Below are 18,582 nucleotides of genomic sequence, written 5' to 3'. Positions count from 1 at the left end.
GTTTAACACGCTTTCAGATTACAAAATACAGTCTGCTGTTAGGTTGATAAACCTTTTTCTATTCAAAGCTTCAGGCGAATAAAGAAGGTAATTTTTAGATGCGTCTGAAAACTGAATATGTAAACTAGAACACAGTTCATTCTTCGTGCTGTATCAAACCTACCTCGAACTTGCCAACGCCTGTTGCTTTGATTTACCGGAGGTGTTTCCAGTACATCGTGTAACAGTTGTTTTCACTTTTACAATAATTAAAAACATTACATCGTCAACACGCGAGTAAGCAGGGGAGTAGTGGTAGGTGGTGGTGGTGAGGGTAGTACGAGACGGGTCAGCCAAATCTCGTGTTTTTGTGATGTAAAACGTTAAGATTACATAGTGATAGAGCAGCTGTGTATGGTAGCTAACGTGTGTTGATTTTATTTGGATAATCATGCCGGTTTTGAGCTGTATTTTATGCAAAATAGCTTCCAGATTTAATCTCATATCACTTGTTTTTTTGGTTGTTTTTTTTTTGGGGAGCAAGTTCCCAAACCTTCTCTTAGTTGTGTTTTGAACAATACGTGTTGCCTTTTGATTTTACAAATTAGAACCCTATTTAAAATATTCTGTGTGTGTAATGGCAGATTATTAAGTATATATTCGTTCAGTAAGTTACACAAATTATGTCTGTGTTTGAAATTACCATTTGAAGTGGCTTTTTCTTTTATATCAGCATTAAATATAAAGCGTCTGATAACTTTGAAGGTGATGTGGATAATTTTTCGTTTTAAATTATATTATAAAAGAGTAAAATGGTTAGGATTCATTTAGATTACTTTAATAATTTTTATCTTTATAACAATTTACGTAAACCAATTCATAAGTAATATTGGAACTTAAATTTAATAATTTCCTTTTTATATTCTTTCGTCATATTAAAATATATACGTTGTTTAGTTTTACACATTTTACTTTGTGGTTTTGTGTTACTAAATTTTATAATCTTTATTAGTATCTTTGACATATTTATGATTTTAACATAATATTTTTTAGGTTCATCTCTAGACGGCTCAAATATTGAGGTTACCTGGGCAAAGCCAGCTGGTCGTTCCAAACAGAAGACTCAAAGTGGTAACAAGCCAACTATGTACAATCCTGTAGTTTATCGACAACCTTTTGAAACCTTGGGTTACAGCGCCCATCCTAATTTATACCCAACCACAGCCATGACAACCACAGGGCAAGTCATTAATTACATTTCTTTACATCAATTGATTTATATCACGAATTAACATACAAATTTATTTTAATATTTATATAACAATGAAAGAGAACGTACGTCGTGTCGGTTTGATCTTGAAAGGTACCATGGCTGTAATCAAATAAAACAGTTTTAAACTATTATGTTGAATATCTATTTATACAATATGTTCGACCTAAATATTTCTTGGTGTACAAGAGATAAATGTTATTCACAAAACTAATTATGTTACTGTTTGTTAAGATTAATTAGGATTAATTTAACAGAGCTCTGTTTGAGTCACAGACTATTGTTCGTAGCTCAACGGTATATCTGTGGCTTTGTGTTTAATTACAAACAAGCCTCATTTTGTTAGCATGTAAATAATGTCAGACCAAATTTTGTTTTGTGCTGATATTTTTCATTAATTTCAGAATTAAAATACATATATTTTATTGCTTCAAATGACTGCACTTGGTATGTATATTTTGATCAAGTAGTCATAGTAATAATTATGCTGAAAGTAACATCGGCGAGTAAATAAACTGAAACGTTGAAAATATATATGACAAAAGGGTTGGTTTTGTTTTTCGCGCAAAGCTATCTGCGCTAGCTTTCCCTCATTTAGCAGTGTAAGACTAAAGGGACGACAGTTGGTCATCAACACTCACCGCCAGCTCTTGGGCTATTATTTTGCCAACGAATAGTTGGATTTATCATCACATTGTAACGCCCCCACGGTTAAAAGGGCGAGCATGTTTGGTGTGATGGGGGGTCGAACCCGCGACCCTCAGATTACGAGTCGAGTGCCTTAACCACCTGGTCTTGCCGGGCTCTGATGTAGGGGGAAAACATCAATACCTAATTTTGTTTTGCATATGTTTGCGTTATTTAAACAGATCAATGTTTCTTCTTTTTGTTTACCAGTCTCTGTTTTCATTTGTTTGTTTGTCGTTAAACGCAAAGCTATGTACGAGCCATCTATGGTTTGTTCACCGCAGATATCCAAACCCGATATTTAGCGTTATAAGCTCTAAGACTTACCAAGGAACCAATAGGAGACTTTCAAGAATCTACCTATGATTGTAGTAAATTTGCGAATGGTCTAGCCATAAGTAATCTGTATACAACATAACCGATTATCATTCATAGTTTTCTCTACTGTTCTATAAGATATGGCATTCGAGTTCTTGGTTAATAAAATAAGGAAGCTAATATTTTCCTGTTCAATAGTTTGAAATAGTGTACAATGTGAAATTTTATTTTTTAGAAGCAGATATTCGATGCTCTGTCGGTTAGGCCATGTTATAGTTTCACAAGTTTAGAAGACTTTATATTTATAATGTTCAATTATAGCTGATTTGTTAAAGTTTCAAAAATGAAAGTATTACCTGTGCTTTAAACCAGAATACCGAGAAGATTCTTGTATGCTGTTATATCGTTGTTTATATGGTTTATTTAATTATTGAGAACTGCATATTCGTAATTAGTGTGACACCTTAGATTTGGATGGTTCTGTCTGCTACTACTAAATATGTGGATAATGACCTCCTACATGTGAAAATGAAAGAGCAGAGAGTGACTAATAATTTTATCATAGATTGTGAAAATCACAGTTCGTTACATTATTCCACAATAAAATGTTTGTCTTTACTAATAACGGAATAAACACGGCTTTACGAACTCACTCTGGATATATTTGTGTAAGATAGTTTAAAATGGCTATCAGTCCGGAATGGCCAGATGTTAAGGTACTTGACTCCTAATCCGAAGGTCGCAGGTTCAAAACCCCATCATACCAAACATGCTCGCCTTATCAGCCGTGGGGACATTATAATGTGACGCTCAATCCCCTTATTCGTTGGTAAAAAAGTAGCCTAACAGTTGGCGATGGATGATGATGACTAGTTGCCTTCCCTCTAGTCTTAGACTGCTCAAATAGGGACGGCAAGTGCAGATAGCACTGGTGTAGCTTTTCGTGAAATTCAAAACAAACCAAAAGGGCTATAATGAGCTGTAAAAAACACTACAGTATTTCTTTGTTTAATATGTGTATTTATTATTTATCTGTTTAATTATTTGTGAAGATAATATTGTATAATTTTTAACACACTGAAATTTCATATATTAAAGATTATGGTAAAATAAGACTAACAAAGCTTCTTTCATTCTATTGAAAATACATTTTTATAAAAATATAACTGATAGATTCTCATGACCATTAGAATTATTTGAAGTTCTTTACAGGGTACAAAAGACTTAACAAACGAATATTTCGAATCAAATTTCCAGTATAGTTTGGGAATTGAGTAAAAGTAAAAAATCAGAAACTGTAGGTTTCAAATATGTACAACAATTTTAGAAATGATTAAGTTTTAGAAATTTATTAGAAAACATCAACATGGTAAAAGGTAAGAACATCTCAAGGTAAAATGAAAAATAAGATAACTTCCTAACTTTTTATTTTTACACACTTTTCACAAGAACACATCTCACTATGGGTTTTATATGATTCATATCGAAGTTGGCTTTATTTTCTTATAAGATTCTCATTTAAGAACTATTTTCACGTAAGAAACACGTAATCGTAAGTTTGAATTGGTGGCTTAAGTCTTCTTTTGGATATTAATGCAGCAGTGGATGCTTTCCTATTTTCAAAAGTATGACGTTTTTAGAATGGTTTCAAAATGGTTATTCCAGAGTGTTTTGTTGTTGTTTTATAAATATGCGCTTGTAATAATTGTATGGTAACAATGTTAAGTAGCTACAGATACTTTCGTTGGACAAAAAAGCCAAACTGTTGTCCATCCTGCCTGAATAATGCGAGATATCAAACACAAAATTCAGGGGGGAGGGGGGCTTTATTTATAATTTTTGCTACAAGTGTAGCATGAACATACATCTTATTAAGTTAATGATATCAACAAGTAAATAATCAAATTATGCAAACATGAAGTGTTTCTCACCTGTGAGACAATTGAATAAACAGGTGATCTAACTGTAATTTCAACTTCTATCGTATTGGTGCCTGCTGAAGTGTGAGTTTAATACACATTAAACACTAAACAATATGCAGATCTTGTAACATACATATCTACCTTTCATATATATTAATTTTCGATTGTCTGTTTTACATGAAAAAAATGCAGCAACATGAAACCATATTAATAAATAACACCAGTGCACATGCGTGAAACTGAATTGTGAATAAAATATCCTGTATTTGTAATTATCGTTTATTTTATTTAACTCAGAATATTTTATGATAAAGCCATACCCGGCAGAAAGAACACAACTTTGACAAGCAAAAGTGAACTGACCCTCACCTCATAAGGATACCATGTTATTTATGGTTTGTTTAAAAGGTCTTCCGACATGTGGAAATGAAAAGGGAAAGGAGGTGAAAAACTGACCAGAAACATCTGAACCCACTTTAAATAAAGCTAAGCAAAAAGTAGGATTGAAATCTCCTCCATATTATAAGGGGGAAAATAGTCCTTTTTATTGCTTGATAATAAGAGGTTAACAGTACCGCTAGATCTTTTGCAGCGCTGTCGAAAATAGCATAAACTTGTCAATGGTTTTAACTCTCTCAGAGGCAAGATTTATTGGTACCATTAAAGGTGTTATAGTTATGGCTCGTAAACTTGTGTATCATAATCTGGAACATTCTGTAAATTTTCTACTTATGCTTTGTGAATGAGATGTAACACAAACATTAATAAAGCATGAGTAGAAGAATCCATTGTATGATGTTTTTTGTTTGTTTGTTTTTTGAATTTCGTGCAAAGCTACACAAAGGCTATATGCGCTAGCCGTCCCTAATTGTGCAGTGTAAGACTAGAGGGAAGGCAGCTAGTTATCAACACCCACCGCCAACTCTCGGGCTACTCTTTTACCAACGAATAGTGGGATTGCCCGCACATTATAACGCTTCCACGGCTTAAAGGACGAGCATGTTTGGTGCGACGGGGATTTGAATATGCGACCCTCAGATTACGATTCGAACGCCTTAACCCACCTGGCCATCATTTTATGATGTCTTTAAGTTAAATGGCAATTCATATTTTGATGCTGTGTCTTATGAAATACAGACACGATTTGGTTTTGTAGTGTAAAAATTTAATTATTCAGGGTTAGTAACAAACTTGTTTTAACGATTTTGCTTGGTTACCAAAATTCTTGCATAGTATCAGCAGATTTTTGTGTTTTGACCGTTACTGTTTATGTAAGAGTAGTATTTGCATGCTGTTCTGATAAATGACAATTGAAAATATAATCTACCCAGCCTTGAAAAGTAAAGTAAGTTGTAATTAAATTTTTTTTATTGACGTAACAAATGTTCTATGATTCAGTGTTTACTTATTAATAGCTACAGTCATAAAATTACAAACACGACTCCATGTATAAGAATTATTTTCCATTACCCTTTAATCTTTCTTGTTCCAAGAAAGAATAAACGTAATTGGAAATGTTGTTAGAGAACTATAAGTATTAGGTATTTCTAGTAAACAATTTTATCTTATAAGAGTTTAGAAAATGCAGTGACTCTGTGTGTGTTGGTTTTGTAGTTATAAAATAATAAACATTCAGAAATAATTTACTGCACGTGCCTAATGATTGTAGTCGAGAGTCAAAACAATAAGGTTTAAATAGATAACAACTCGGCGACAAGCCGAACAGTATAAATGACTATGGGAAAGAGATGTAAAGCACAAATCAGTTGCTATTCTTGGACTCGATTTCAAAACGCCGTTGTATCAAATATTAAGTAATTATAGCGTAACTTTAGAAAAATGCAGCAAGTAGCACACGAGCTTATTAAATACTGAAATAAATGAAAGTGGAGTGTTGAAACTTTCATTGATTTTAAAAAAGAATGTGGTATGTGTTGTTACTTTTGGGACGTATCCATTTAATCAGGAACGACGATTTAAACTTGATATACGGGTATATGTATTTTTATAGAATGAGAAGTCGAATAATTTGGTGATTTAAAAACATGTAAGCTGATATCCTCGATCATTTTTAACTTAGTTGTTGCAACAAAGGAAATAATTCATTATATGATTGATGAAAATTTGATGATAAGTCATAAACTTATCTCGTTTTTTTATAAACCGAATTTGTGAAGCCTTTCATTGGATTTTAAACTATAGAAAAAAAGACTGATTTTTTTATAACGTTATCTGCGTGTTTTAAACTTATGACATATATGATCATAGTCGCGATACAGTTTCTAAACCACTGTTCTGTAGGAAGTCTAACAAAGTTATTTTATAGTATCAAAGTAAAGAAGAAGGCAACAATCTTATTTGTATTGGATAATATTAGAATATTACTTTCTTTTTATGGGATTTTACACTATTAATAATTGAATTAATTCGTCAAACGCCTCCGTAATTATAAATGTGTTAATTTTTAACTAAAAGTTAAATAAGTAAATACAACGTTATTATAAACTAATTGACACATTTTGATCGTGCATAGTTTTTCAGTTATGAGTTAAATGTAGTTTGAATATCATGACAGACATTTTTCCTTCAATGATACTGTAGCCAAGGGTCTTTGGTTCCTAAGGTGGCAATAAGAGGACGTGGGCGTGGCGCTGGAGGCGTGCGTGGATCTAGAATAGTTTCAGCTGCCACCAGTCGAGGTGCACATGTTCAAAGAAACTTTGTGAAGGTACGTATTTTAATCGTTATGGAGTTTCATTATTGGATGTTTATTGTCTGGTGACAGTAAAATTACTTTTAAAACTTTCTATGTTCAATATAAAGAAATGCATTCAAACGATATTTATATTATATATTTACTAATACAGTGGAACCCCTCTTAAGCGGCCACCCCTTGAAAGCGGTCATTCAATCACAGCCCCTTTTTTTGTTTAATAATCCCTAATTATGTACAGTGGAATTCCTCTAAAGCAGCCACCTTCGGGACTGAGACAAACTGGTCTGATTAGAGGGGTTCCACTGTATGCCGTAAAGAGTTACAACTATGTTTTACATGCCTAACTATTCTTAAAATTTTTATTTTACATGCCTTTATAAAACTACCTCAAATATCTATATGTACAGGGTGTGGAATTTAATATATATATATTCTTATCCTAAGTACAGAATACTAAACAAGTACACATAAAAGTGGAATATAGCTGTCGGAATCTTGCCTTTATTTAGCGGTAAAACTAAGTTTGTTTTTTTTTCTCTCTCTCTCTCTGTGAAAACCAATTTCTCAAGTGAACAGTAATTCTATAAGGAATAGATTAAAGCAAGTAACAATAAGCGTAAGCTTGGTCTTGCTGTATTGCCAATGTGATGTGGCCTTCAAGCACTTAGTGAGTTACTGAAGTGAGTATATAATTTCCATTTTCTTTTTTTCTGTATGTTTCATTGTCGTGAAATTAATAAGTGGCATATTTTGCAGGTCGGCAGAATCACCAAAATCTTCTGAACCTTTAACCTTCGGACCCTTTACTTACTGCTTTTATCGTATGAGGAAGACAATGGCCTTACTTATATGAAATAAAACAAGCATTATTTCGTTACTGACATATATGCAGAGGTTGAGCATATTATCATCTTGTTCAGTCGTACTGAACCTGATAACTGTGAATTTTGACAGCAGCCCATCTGCATAATTCTCACTGCAAAAAAGCTGTCCTATTTCAAGTGCGTCTGTTTTCCTAGAATTTTTTTCCAAAATTCATCTAGTGTGTGAGGATGACAGTGTTCTAGTACTTGATCATGGCAATGTCTGTCGACTTGACGGATATATCCTCCTGTGGAATAGTGTATATAGCCATTATATTTCCCAGTTGTTTTAGATATGCTGTACTGAAGACTTTATTGGTATAAAATATATGTTGTACTTATGGGAAATCTATTAAGATTGTACAACATAAAACAAATAATACTGTGACAAGCTCAGCATATTGATGTCATATATAATTTGGTCAAGTCACACATATTCAAAAAGGTTGTGCTTTCTTTGTTGTCACTTTTTTTAGCCTGTCTGTTTTGTGAGTTACAAAGGATGATTGAGGCTGCCATAAGTGAGTTAATATAATAGTTCTTAGCTTTCATGCTGTTGTTTCCATGACATGCTAACTTCTTAAACTGTAGTTTAAACCCACATGTTAAGTTTTGTTGAGAACGTTTTTGCCATTCTATTTAAATAGGATCCATCAGAAACAGTCTCAAATAGATTATACACGTATTTTCTTCATATGATGGCATGGTGTTTGTTATCATTCTGTTGCAGTCTATTTTATTTTGAAAGCTAAAACTTGTAGTTTTCAAAATAAAGGAAAAGATTTGATGACACTTCATTCTGTTACATTAGATGTTTGTCTATTCTGATGATGATAATATTAATCACTCCTAGATAATGTTTAAGTACAGTTTTTGTAATTCAATACCTTGCACATCAGGTATATTCGATATATAGTTTGCTTGTAATTTCTAAAATCTAAATATTGAGTTTCCTGGTGGGACAGTGGTAAGTCTTTGAATTTGCAATGCTAAAATCGGAGGTTAAATTCTCCTTGGTGGACATAGCAGTAATTTGATGGAGCTTTGCTATAAGAATAAACACAAAAACATGCAAATATTGATTGATCTGATACATATTTATTTACATTTAGCTTGCTTCTTGATCTACATTTATTCATCTTTCTCTTGCTTGACATAAGACAATATCTATGTTTTGACCCAGCTGGCTCAGCAGTTAGTCTGAAAGCTTGTAATGTTTAAAACTCAGTTTTGGTACTCTTGGTGGGCACATCACAGTGAGTCAGTTCTGTAGCATTGTGATTTGCCACAAACAAACACGTATGTTTCTTTGATTAGATACCATCTTAAATACCCATATATTTCATCCTTATCTTTGGCTTTTTATTTAGCTTCTCAGACACAAAGCTGCATAAAGGTCTGTCTGCTCTGTGCCCACCTCATGTTACTAAGATCTTTTAAAGAACTGAAAGCTTATTAATGCTTTCTCTTCTTGCATAGATGGTTTGTCCAAAACACAAAAATATAAATAAACTACTTCTGGAAATCACTGTTTCTCAATCAGTGATATGTAGATTGGCAACAGTCCATTACAAATTATTTTGCCATACTGTGGGGGTTTCACTGAAACAAACAAATAAAAATTAAAATAATATTATTATGTAAGTCATAATAGTTTTTCATTGTACTTGCATTTTAGTGATCTTGACAGTTTCTAGTGGTGGCAAATTGATCCCTGGTGTCAAAAAGGCTGGTAAATGCTGTCTCAGACCTGTAGTTTTAATGAAAATCTGTTGCACATTCATTATATAAATGGTTAGAAGAGCATCTCTTTCTAAGTGTTTGAAAAATCTTAACCTTTTTACACTTGGAACAGTAAGGATTTTGCCAAAAAACTTAAAAAAACTAGTAATTATTAAAAAAAAACATTTTTAGGCAAATGCAATGTGTATCCACCACGCAATCCCAATAAGAACAATTGTGACAATGGGAAAAATTGTGGAACAAACAAATAGAAAAAAACTATCTGTATCACTGCTTTGAACCTGCAAGAAGGAACCTTTGAACTAAAGTCCATGTAAATTGGCTAAAATATGGTGGAGTAATTGGTTTTTGAGGTATGTAAACTTCTCTATAATTACTAAAAAATGTACAATTCTGAGAGGGTGTGTGTTGCCTGTAGAAATGTTTCTTTGTACCAAATACCAGGTAGTTTGGTCAAATATGGCTGTATAAATAATCAAAAATCCCCATATTATACATTTTGTGAGCTTTGAACTTGTTAAAATACTTAAAAGGGGCAAATCCAACTTTTTTTGAGTTGTATGTTGGACAAATAAAAGTGTATATTTCTGCCAATATTCATCTTGATTGCTGTAAATATAACCACTCAGAAGCTCTGGATATACATTTTTTAGTTTGACCTTTGGTCCCATAAAATCCTTAAAACTCATAAATAAAAAGAAGAATTGGGCGTATCAAATTTTAAGCCAATCCATCAGAAATGAAAGAATGGCTATCAATTGAAAAATGTTTGAAAGAAGGAGAAACAACAGAAAACCAATTTTTTTTTTTTTTTTTTCTACAGAAACATAATTAAATGGAAAATGTTAAGTTTGGTGTTAGTGTTTTATTTACCAACATATTGGTTGATATCATCATAGAGTTTCCTAAAAGAAAATTACTCAAACAGAACATATCTGTCTTTTTCTTTTTGTTTTTCTCTCCCTTTTAGCAAAATGTTCAATATTCTAGCTAAAAATACAAAATAACCATGGGGAATGCAATTTCTCTGACACTGTGTAATATTTCCATGGAATATTTTAAGACTGAATTAACTTCCTTTTATAAATATAGATCTTTCAGAAACTTCAATTTCATGATATTTTTTTTCTGTGTGGTCATTTCAAAGAAATTATTGTGTAAATTATTCCATCACCTTTTACTGTATTATGAAAAAAAATTAAAAACAAAAACTTTTTTCTTGGATATTTTTTACCAGAAAAACACTGAACTTGTCCACTGTGTATACAGAAAACTTATAAATTCTTTAAATTGAGATAAAAAACATCCCTTTTTCCTTCTGACAGCCTAAATAATGTCACCAACTATTCTCTTGAACAAGAAACTGAAAATATCTTTGGTGTTTATATAGAACTCCCAGAAACAATTTCAAGGGAGATTAACATTAGAATCACAGAAATATTCCAGTACTATTCAAAATAACCTGACTTCAAACAGAGCAACATGTTAAATTAAAACAACATGTACCATACCTATTGAAACAGTTTCTAGTGTTGTAAGTCTGCAGATGTATTACTGTGTCACTGGAAGGCAACATAATTTTCAAAAAATTATTTAAAATTTCTCAATTTTGACTTTTGTGTTGCAACACACAAAAGTTCTGAATTATTCTTTTGAGATTTTTGTTCTTTTCTCATATTTTCTTAAAAACGTGGTGTTTAAGCTTAACCACACATTAAGTTTTGTTTAAAACATTCCTATCATTCTATTTACAATAGGAACCATCTGAAACAATTTGAAAAAGCTTGTTCATGCATTTTCATCATACAAACTCCATTTTCCATGTTTAGTTACAAATGGCCATCTTTAATCAAGAAAAATCAGTTAACAGTAATATAGAACCACTTTATATTGTTTACAGCACTAGAATTGAGCTTCCAGAGAAAATTTTAAGGAATATCCACAGAAATATCCTAACACTATTCAAAATAACCTAACTTTAAACTGAAGTGACATTTCATATAATGATAGATTTGTGATGACTGCAGATTTGTTTTTGAATATGAATGGTAAGGCTGTGTTGACTGATACTTTGAAGTTTTTGTACTGGATAATCATAGAACTGTAAATAAGGGATGTTTACAATGAATGTTTTTCAATTATAGAAACAACAACTGGAGATATTTATTTACAGGATATAATTTAAAATAAGAACCTCCTACCTATATTTTCTGAAACTTCAGTAGATCTTATACACCTGCTACAGAAGCTCTTAAGTTTTCATAGTTTTGAAATTAACTGTGTATTCATTATTATTTTTAATGGGTATGCATTTATATATAATCAATAGGATTTTTTAATATGTGACTATTACATCTTTAGTTTAATTCTTTTCAATAAAGTGCACTACTTTTCAAGTAGATTTTAATGAGTATTTAGGCTTTAAGGCCTTTTCCCTCTTTTCTAGATATTTTGAGAGGCCCTATCTCTTTTGGGAATTTAGGCATTATTCTTTGTTCTCATAGCCATCTGTGGCACTCGCAGATTACCTCAGGTGGTAATTCCTTGTTTGTTGACACCTCTGCTTGGATCCCATATTTATCTAGTTATATTTGAATTCTTATATTCCAACAATGTTGTTTGGGAGTAGGACAGTTGTTGTAGTACAATGTCTAGGCCCATGTGTACAGAATACTGCTCTTGACTTGCCTTCTTCCTGGTGTTTTAAGTATAGTTGCATATTATTTCTTCAATCTGCATATGGTCATTTCCCAGGAATGCTCCCTTGTGTCTCCAGTTGTCTGGTTGTTATGCTCTTGTCTGGGTACTTAGCACATGGCTGCTGAATTCATTTGCCATTCATCTGAATAATATCCTGTCTTACTGTATCTGGTTCTTTGGGTTGGGCTATCTTTTTTTAAGCATAGAGGGGCTTCTGAGTTATACATCTCCTCCCCAAATTTATTTCCTTCATTCACACCTCTCCATGCTAAATTCTCTGGGTGGCTCACTTTGACTGACTCAGCTTTGGTTTTTCCCTTTAGAAACTTCCCCTGCCTGTTATGCCTGTTAGAGGGTCTCTGCCTTTGCATCATTTTTCTCTCCCATAATTGTTCCCAGTTGGTTTCAGATTGCCTCTTCTTTCCTGTGCAAGCTCTGTGTTGCTATGCTGCTCAAAAAGGCTTCTTTTCATAGTTGTTTTTCTTATTTCTTTCTTCCTTGAAGAGATTCCTTCAGTGTTTTCCAAGATCTTTCATTGTTGGTGTAGTTATCAATACCATAGTTAACCAATGACTAGTCATGGTTGTGATATAGATGATGTTTGAAGCCCAAATTAAGGTTTTTATCATTCATGCCTTATCCGTCATTGATAGTGAACTTCTTCATTTAGTTCATAGGGTGTAGTTTTCTTTCCATGTAACTGGTACTCTTGTGAAATATATAAGGACAAGTCCTTGGTTCACTTTGTAGTTTTCTGGCAGCAGTGACTTTGTTGCTGTTGAAATGGAGACCCTCCTCATTCCCCATTGCTGATGGTTATACTTGTATAGTTGTTGTGCTATAGGTCCTGGTGACGGTAATTGTAATTAGCATAGTTTCCATGGCTGCAGATACCAACTTCATCTATTTGACCATTGAGAAAACTTCAGGTCTTTGAGTTTGAAGCTTTGGGATGGTGTATTGATGCCAGAAGTTGATGCCCAGCCCTAGGAAACTTAGAAGATAATTTGAAAACTTAAGTTCCATACATCAAATACATCTTATCCATGACCTGTGCCACAGCTTTGCTATAAGAAACACAAACAAAAAATGAAATTCCACATTCTACTTTACTTTGTAAGTGTGATAACACTACTGAAATTCCATTATCACTGTTCTATATCTACATTTTTGAGAGAGATGATAGTGGTGGGGTGACTTTGGAGAAGTTGGTCACAAACTGTCAGTTCTATGCTGTAAAACCAAGGAAACTGCAGACTCACTAATTGGTCATGGGTTAAGACCAACAATGCAGTGCTACTATTTTAGCAAGATCCATGAAAATTCCATCTCTTCCCATGATGAAACTGAGAGATTCCATTTCCATGGCTTTAGTTTTATGCCTGCCTTTTTTAGGTACTGGAATACCATTTCACATTCTCAGTGGCAAGCTAGAATTTACAACCAAACACTGAAGATTTCCTTGACATAGACCAGATATTTTTCACATTACAGCCCTTAAGTGTAAGAGTCATTGGCTTCTCATAAGTGGCAGTCACTTTGTACTTGCTGAATGGCATGACAGGAAGTCTCATACAAGACGTGTTTTATGTTGGAAACAGACTTCAGTCCTACCAAGTGTATCTAGTTCTATTTCTAGTGTACATATGCCAGGTCTTTCTCTTACACAAATAGATGAATGTGCTAGTGTACATATGTCAGTGCTTTCTTTTACTGCAGACAGATGAATGTTTGAGTCCATTGAAAGGTATAAACATGATTTACTATATTCACCAGGCTAAAGTCAATAAAGAATGTGGGTGTATGTTCTTTCTTTCTGATAATCATTATTGGAGATGATAAAGAACTCTGAAAGCTGTCTGATTCTGCCCTTTAACATCCATCATGGCCACATCATTATCTCTACAGAAGACTGTATGATAACTGATTAAAATGATGTCCATTATCAGTATCTGTATGATATTTTGTCACTTGTTCAACCCAGTCAGCAGTCTGGTTCAATAAATATGTAAGCATATTATGTCAGTAAGTTAGTAAGTTGCTTCTGCTGTGTTACATGGTAACCTTTTGAATGTAAGTGATCAAGCTTTCTATAGCTTTTCTCTTCTGAATATTGAATTCTACCTGATGGATTGTCATTTTTTACAAAGTAGAACATTTGACACAATTCACTGGATAACAGCATACAGTTCCATAGTTGCTTTTTATCCATCTGCTCAATGAAGTAAGTTTAGAGTCAGAACTCATAATCCAAATTCCAGCCATACTAGACAGTTATCTGCCTGAAATGCTTTTTACAAGTTTTTCTTTGGTGTAATTTTGAATGTCAACAGATTACTTTGCATTGTCACAGGAACCTATTGTCATGGACAAAAATTATTTTTCCAACTCTCTGGTCTTTAACTGATCATGATATCCATGTCTGTGCTGACACAGTCTCTTAGGAGTTTTCATGGACCCTGGTGTTCTGACAAATGGTAGATACCTAATCCAGGGTGGTTGAGCAACGAATTGCTTTGGTATCAACTTGTTTGTTGACTCTACTTGATTTCAAGCTTGTCATTGGATCATGATCATGTAGACATTATATCTCCTGGATCAATGAGGCTCACCACTGTCCATGATCCACTCCCTTTGTTTATCCCCTACTGGTGAGATGGCTTCAGATGGTGGACAATATATAAAAATGATATTATTACTCTCTCTCCATTCTCTTGATTATAGCTAGGGCTGAACTAATCTGTCTCACACTGGTATGAGTGTCCTATACAGACCACCTCACTCAATTTCAGACTCATCAAATGCTAAATCACTTTGTCAGTAAACAGTATGTTTCCATTAAACCAAGATCAGTTATCAGGAAGAAGGAAAAACGTGATTGACAGATGTAGTTGCTACAGGCATTGGCAGCTCTTCCTTCTGAGTTATAGATTGCAATGAGATTGAAGCTGTGAATGTTTCCAACATTGGCAAAGGTTGACTCTCTTACCCAGGTTATAATTATTTCTACTTGTAAAAAAAAATGTCATTTGTTAAAATTAGATGGCTTTTGAAATTTAATAATACATGAGCACAAACTCAGAGCAGTACACATTTCAGGAGCAAATAGCAAACTCTGTAATAACATTATGTGATCATGGCACCAGAATTGTTTCTTACCTATTCGCTGTAGCATATCCATTTGAACATAATATAATTTTTAGCTTCATACTATAGTTCTTGTTAGTAATTGGAAATTTTCTCAAGTTTTTTATTACAGAGTAATGTAAAATTTACTTAACTGATTTGATATTAAACAGAATAACCAGGTTGTTCTAAAATGTAAAGCAAACAAAAAGAACAATCTTTATTAATATATGCCACAAAAATACAATATGTGTACTTTTACTAGATGTTCTCAACTTCAAATTATGTACTGCATTTAAAAGAATTTTGTATCTTACTCACACCAACCCCAATCATATGAAAAAACAGTAATGCTCATCATATTAAGCATTGCAACATGATTGGTCATGCTTATTACTTGTAGATTGAACCTTTAAATATCAACCTTAAAACTGTGAAAACTGCTGTTAATACCCATATACTATACAGTTGCATTAGGTAATATTCTTGATGGATGGTAACAGATATTGGCAACTACGAGAATAAGGTATAAATAAAGGAAACTTGCAACATAATGAACTTAATGGTTTTCTTGATTGTATGTTATGCAAAATTTGCACATATTAAGAATAAATTCTAAAGAACTATTTATAATACTGCTAAAAGATAAAAACATATGGTATATTCATATACTACATTACTAAAGCACACTATGTTTTAAGATTTAAGATGATTTTAGTCAAAAGTGGTGTCTCCTTAGGGGAATCTTTTTGATCAGCTTTGTTTAACTTTTTCACTACTATGGACACCTACATAACTTTCTCTAAAATAGTGGCATAAGAGTATGGAGTTTTGTACCACCATGAAAAAAAAAAGTATATCTTTTTCAGACTTTGGGAAGTGTTTCCTTTAAAATTTCTCATAACTTAAAAATTTCAAGATTTTACAACTAATGAAATCTTTTAAAATTTTTATTGTGTATTTAAGAATAAATTGGCTGTTTCTATGTATGTGGAAACGAAATGTTAAAAAGTAATTTAAAGATTTTAATCTATTTGCTATTGTACATTTATTAGCAGGAACTATAAAAATATTTCCTTGTGTTTCACTTTATTCTAGCTTCTGGATGACATTTGTAAGAAAAACAATTGGGGAGAACCTGTTTTCTGTCCAGTCTCTGTTTTCAGTAACGAACATGGTGATAACAGTCATTTTTACACTTACAAGGTTTGAATTTTTTTAAAGTTGAAACTTTTAATACTAGTGACATTGAGTTAAGGATAGAATATATTCTGAATAAATTATTTATTTATATTTTGAGTGTCATAATGAAGTTTATGGTCAAAACTAGTCAGTTTTCTGTGACTTGTTTAGTAAGAGATTTCTCACCAACTACAATAAAGTTCAAAGTTAAGTAAATGTTTACATGTCTATATTTTAATCCGAGAAATATGTCAAATAATTTAACAGTACATGCAACATTATGAACCAAACCATTATATAAATGTCTATCTTTTCATACTTTTCAACAGATGTGGGTTAATGGTTATTATTCTGAACTGGAAATCAAAAGGTCCAAGGCTTGTGCAGTGATAGTATGAATACTGATATTTTACCTAATTTGAATTTTAAACTGTATATTCTAAATTTTTATTTATGATGCTGCAAGCAAAACTCAAAGCTGTTTCATTAAGCCAGATCACTTTTACTAGATTCACTGCAGCAGGCTAAATACAGAACTATTTTTAGTTAAATACTGTTGTCATTATTTTTTATTTTCTCATACTTTGTATTGAACACTTCTTTTTGAAAGTTTAAAAGAGAATGTTACACAAGATTTAATTTCTCATTTATCTGAAAAATGAAATCAATTACCTAAGGTAAGTACAGACAGGTGTACCTACATGATACATGATACCTACACATGGTTATTCAAATTAGCTACTGACTGTATGAAAATTTAAATAGTCAAAATGCAAAAAAATCATCAAAACACTGGATGAACTTCATGCAACTCTAGCACCTCTTCCTGAAGAAAAATATTGCAATTTCTAATTTTCATGCAGGCCTTACTCAAAATATGTTCTTTTTATATTTTTAACAATCTGCCTTGGATATGATAGTTATCTTTATAGGATATTTTGTCTACAATACCTCTGGCTTTTAAAAAAACAAAATATTTTCAAGTGGTGGATTTTCTTGTACTTTTTGGGGAATATTGTTACAATAAATGCTTATTAAAAGCCTTTTATAAGTGTTTTGCCTGCTACAACTGTTAGAAAATTATGCAAATATTGTTTGGAAATTTTAAATTCTTCCATGAGAGTGTTTTGTGAGATGGCAAATTATGTTTTTTTATTATTATGAATTTGCTTATTGTTCATTTATTTTTTCATTCTATTTAATTTATCTGTGATATTTTAGTTGCAATAAAATGCTAATTCACCTTCTATGTAATCATTCGTATTTTGAGTAAATATATATATATAATGAATCTGATCCAAGCTTCACTGACGGTGATGTGCAGATACTATTAATATAGCAGAAGAGCACGTAAATACCCTAACAAAAGTTTGCTATAAGAGATAGTTTATTGAAGGGTGTATTTATTGCTGTTTGTCACTCAATATTGATATTGAAAGGTATTTTTGGAATATTGTCTTTGCTGTATTTTATGGGAGAAATTAAGTATGTTTTTCAGGTTCTTTTTCCAAATTCTATTAATATTGATTAATTAATATTTATGGTAAATTGCTTATTAATGTTGGTGTGAAGTCCTAGCCATTCATTTGTTTATTAATTGTGTTGAAGTTTTTTCTAAGTGTTGTTGTTATGAATAAATTCTGTTTTTCTTGTTGAATCCTGATTGTAATGACATGTTCATTTTAGAATATTACAATTTTATTGTGGTCAGCTAAAGCCTGAAAGACAACATTTAATACCTAAGAAGACAGACCAGTGTAGTATGTTCCATCCAAATAAATCACTTCATTATGTGCATAAATCATTGTTTGCCAAATTACTGTTATATTAACATAATGTATTTCATTACTCAAGTAACATTGTTAAAGTTTTCAAATGACTACAATTTTCTTGATTTTGCTAATTTTTTCATTATTTTAACCCTAGGTTATCATTCCTCAGCTACCTGCTTTTTACAACCAGTTTCAGTCTACCAAATTTAGTTGTAGCATGGAACAGGCTAAACTGTTGGCTGCTGAACATACCCTCAATCAGCTGGGAATATCCATACCAGGTAATTAATTTTGCTTACAGCTG

General features: G+C 32.3%; 1 protein-coding gene across 1 annotated transcript in view; it reads left to right on the top strand.

Annotated features, from left to right (window-relative positions):
• The window catches only part of LOC143233187 (putative RNA-binding protein 46), a 44,973-nt gene that overhangs the window by 14,632 nt on the left and 11,759 nt on the right, over window positions 1-18,582 (top strand). The window contains exons 3-6 of the mRNA XM_076469156.1: window positions 1,033-1,219; window positions 6,778-6,904; window positions 16,423-16,530; window positions 18,433-18,559. Of these exons, the coding sequence (XP_076325271.1) occupies window positions 1,033-1,219; window positions 6,778-6,904; window positions 16,423-16,530; window positions 18,433-18,559 (549 nt within the window). The remainder of the gene's footprint in view (window positions 1-1,032; window positions 1,220-6,777; window positions 6,905-16,422; window positions 16,531-18,432; window positions 18,560-18,582) is intronic.

Source organism: Tachypleus tridentatus, chromosome 1 (assembly GCF_004210375.1).
Source record: "Tachypleus tridentatus isolate NWPU-2018 chromosome 1, ASM421037v1, whole genome shotgun sequence".
NCBI classification, from domain to species: domain Eukaryota; kingdom Metazoa; phylum Arthropoda; class Merostomata; order Xiphosura; family Limulidae; genus Tachypleus; species Tachypleus tridentatus.
Note: the sequence above shows the minus strand (reverse complement) of the source record. Positions and strands in the feature narration are given on the sequence as shown.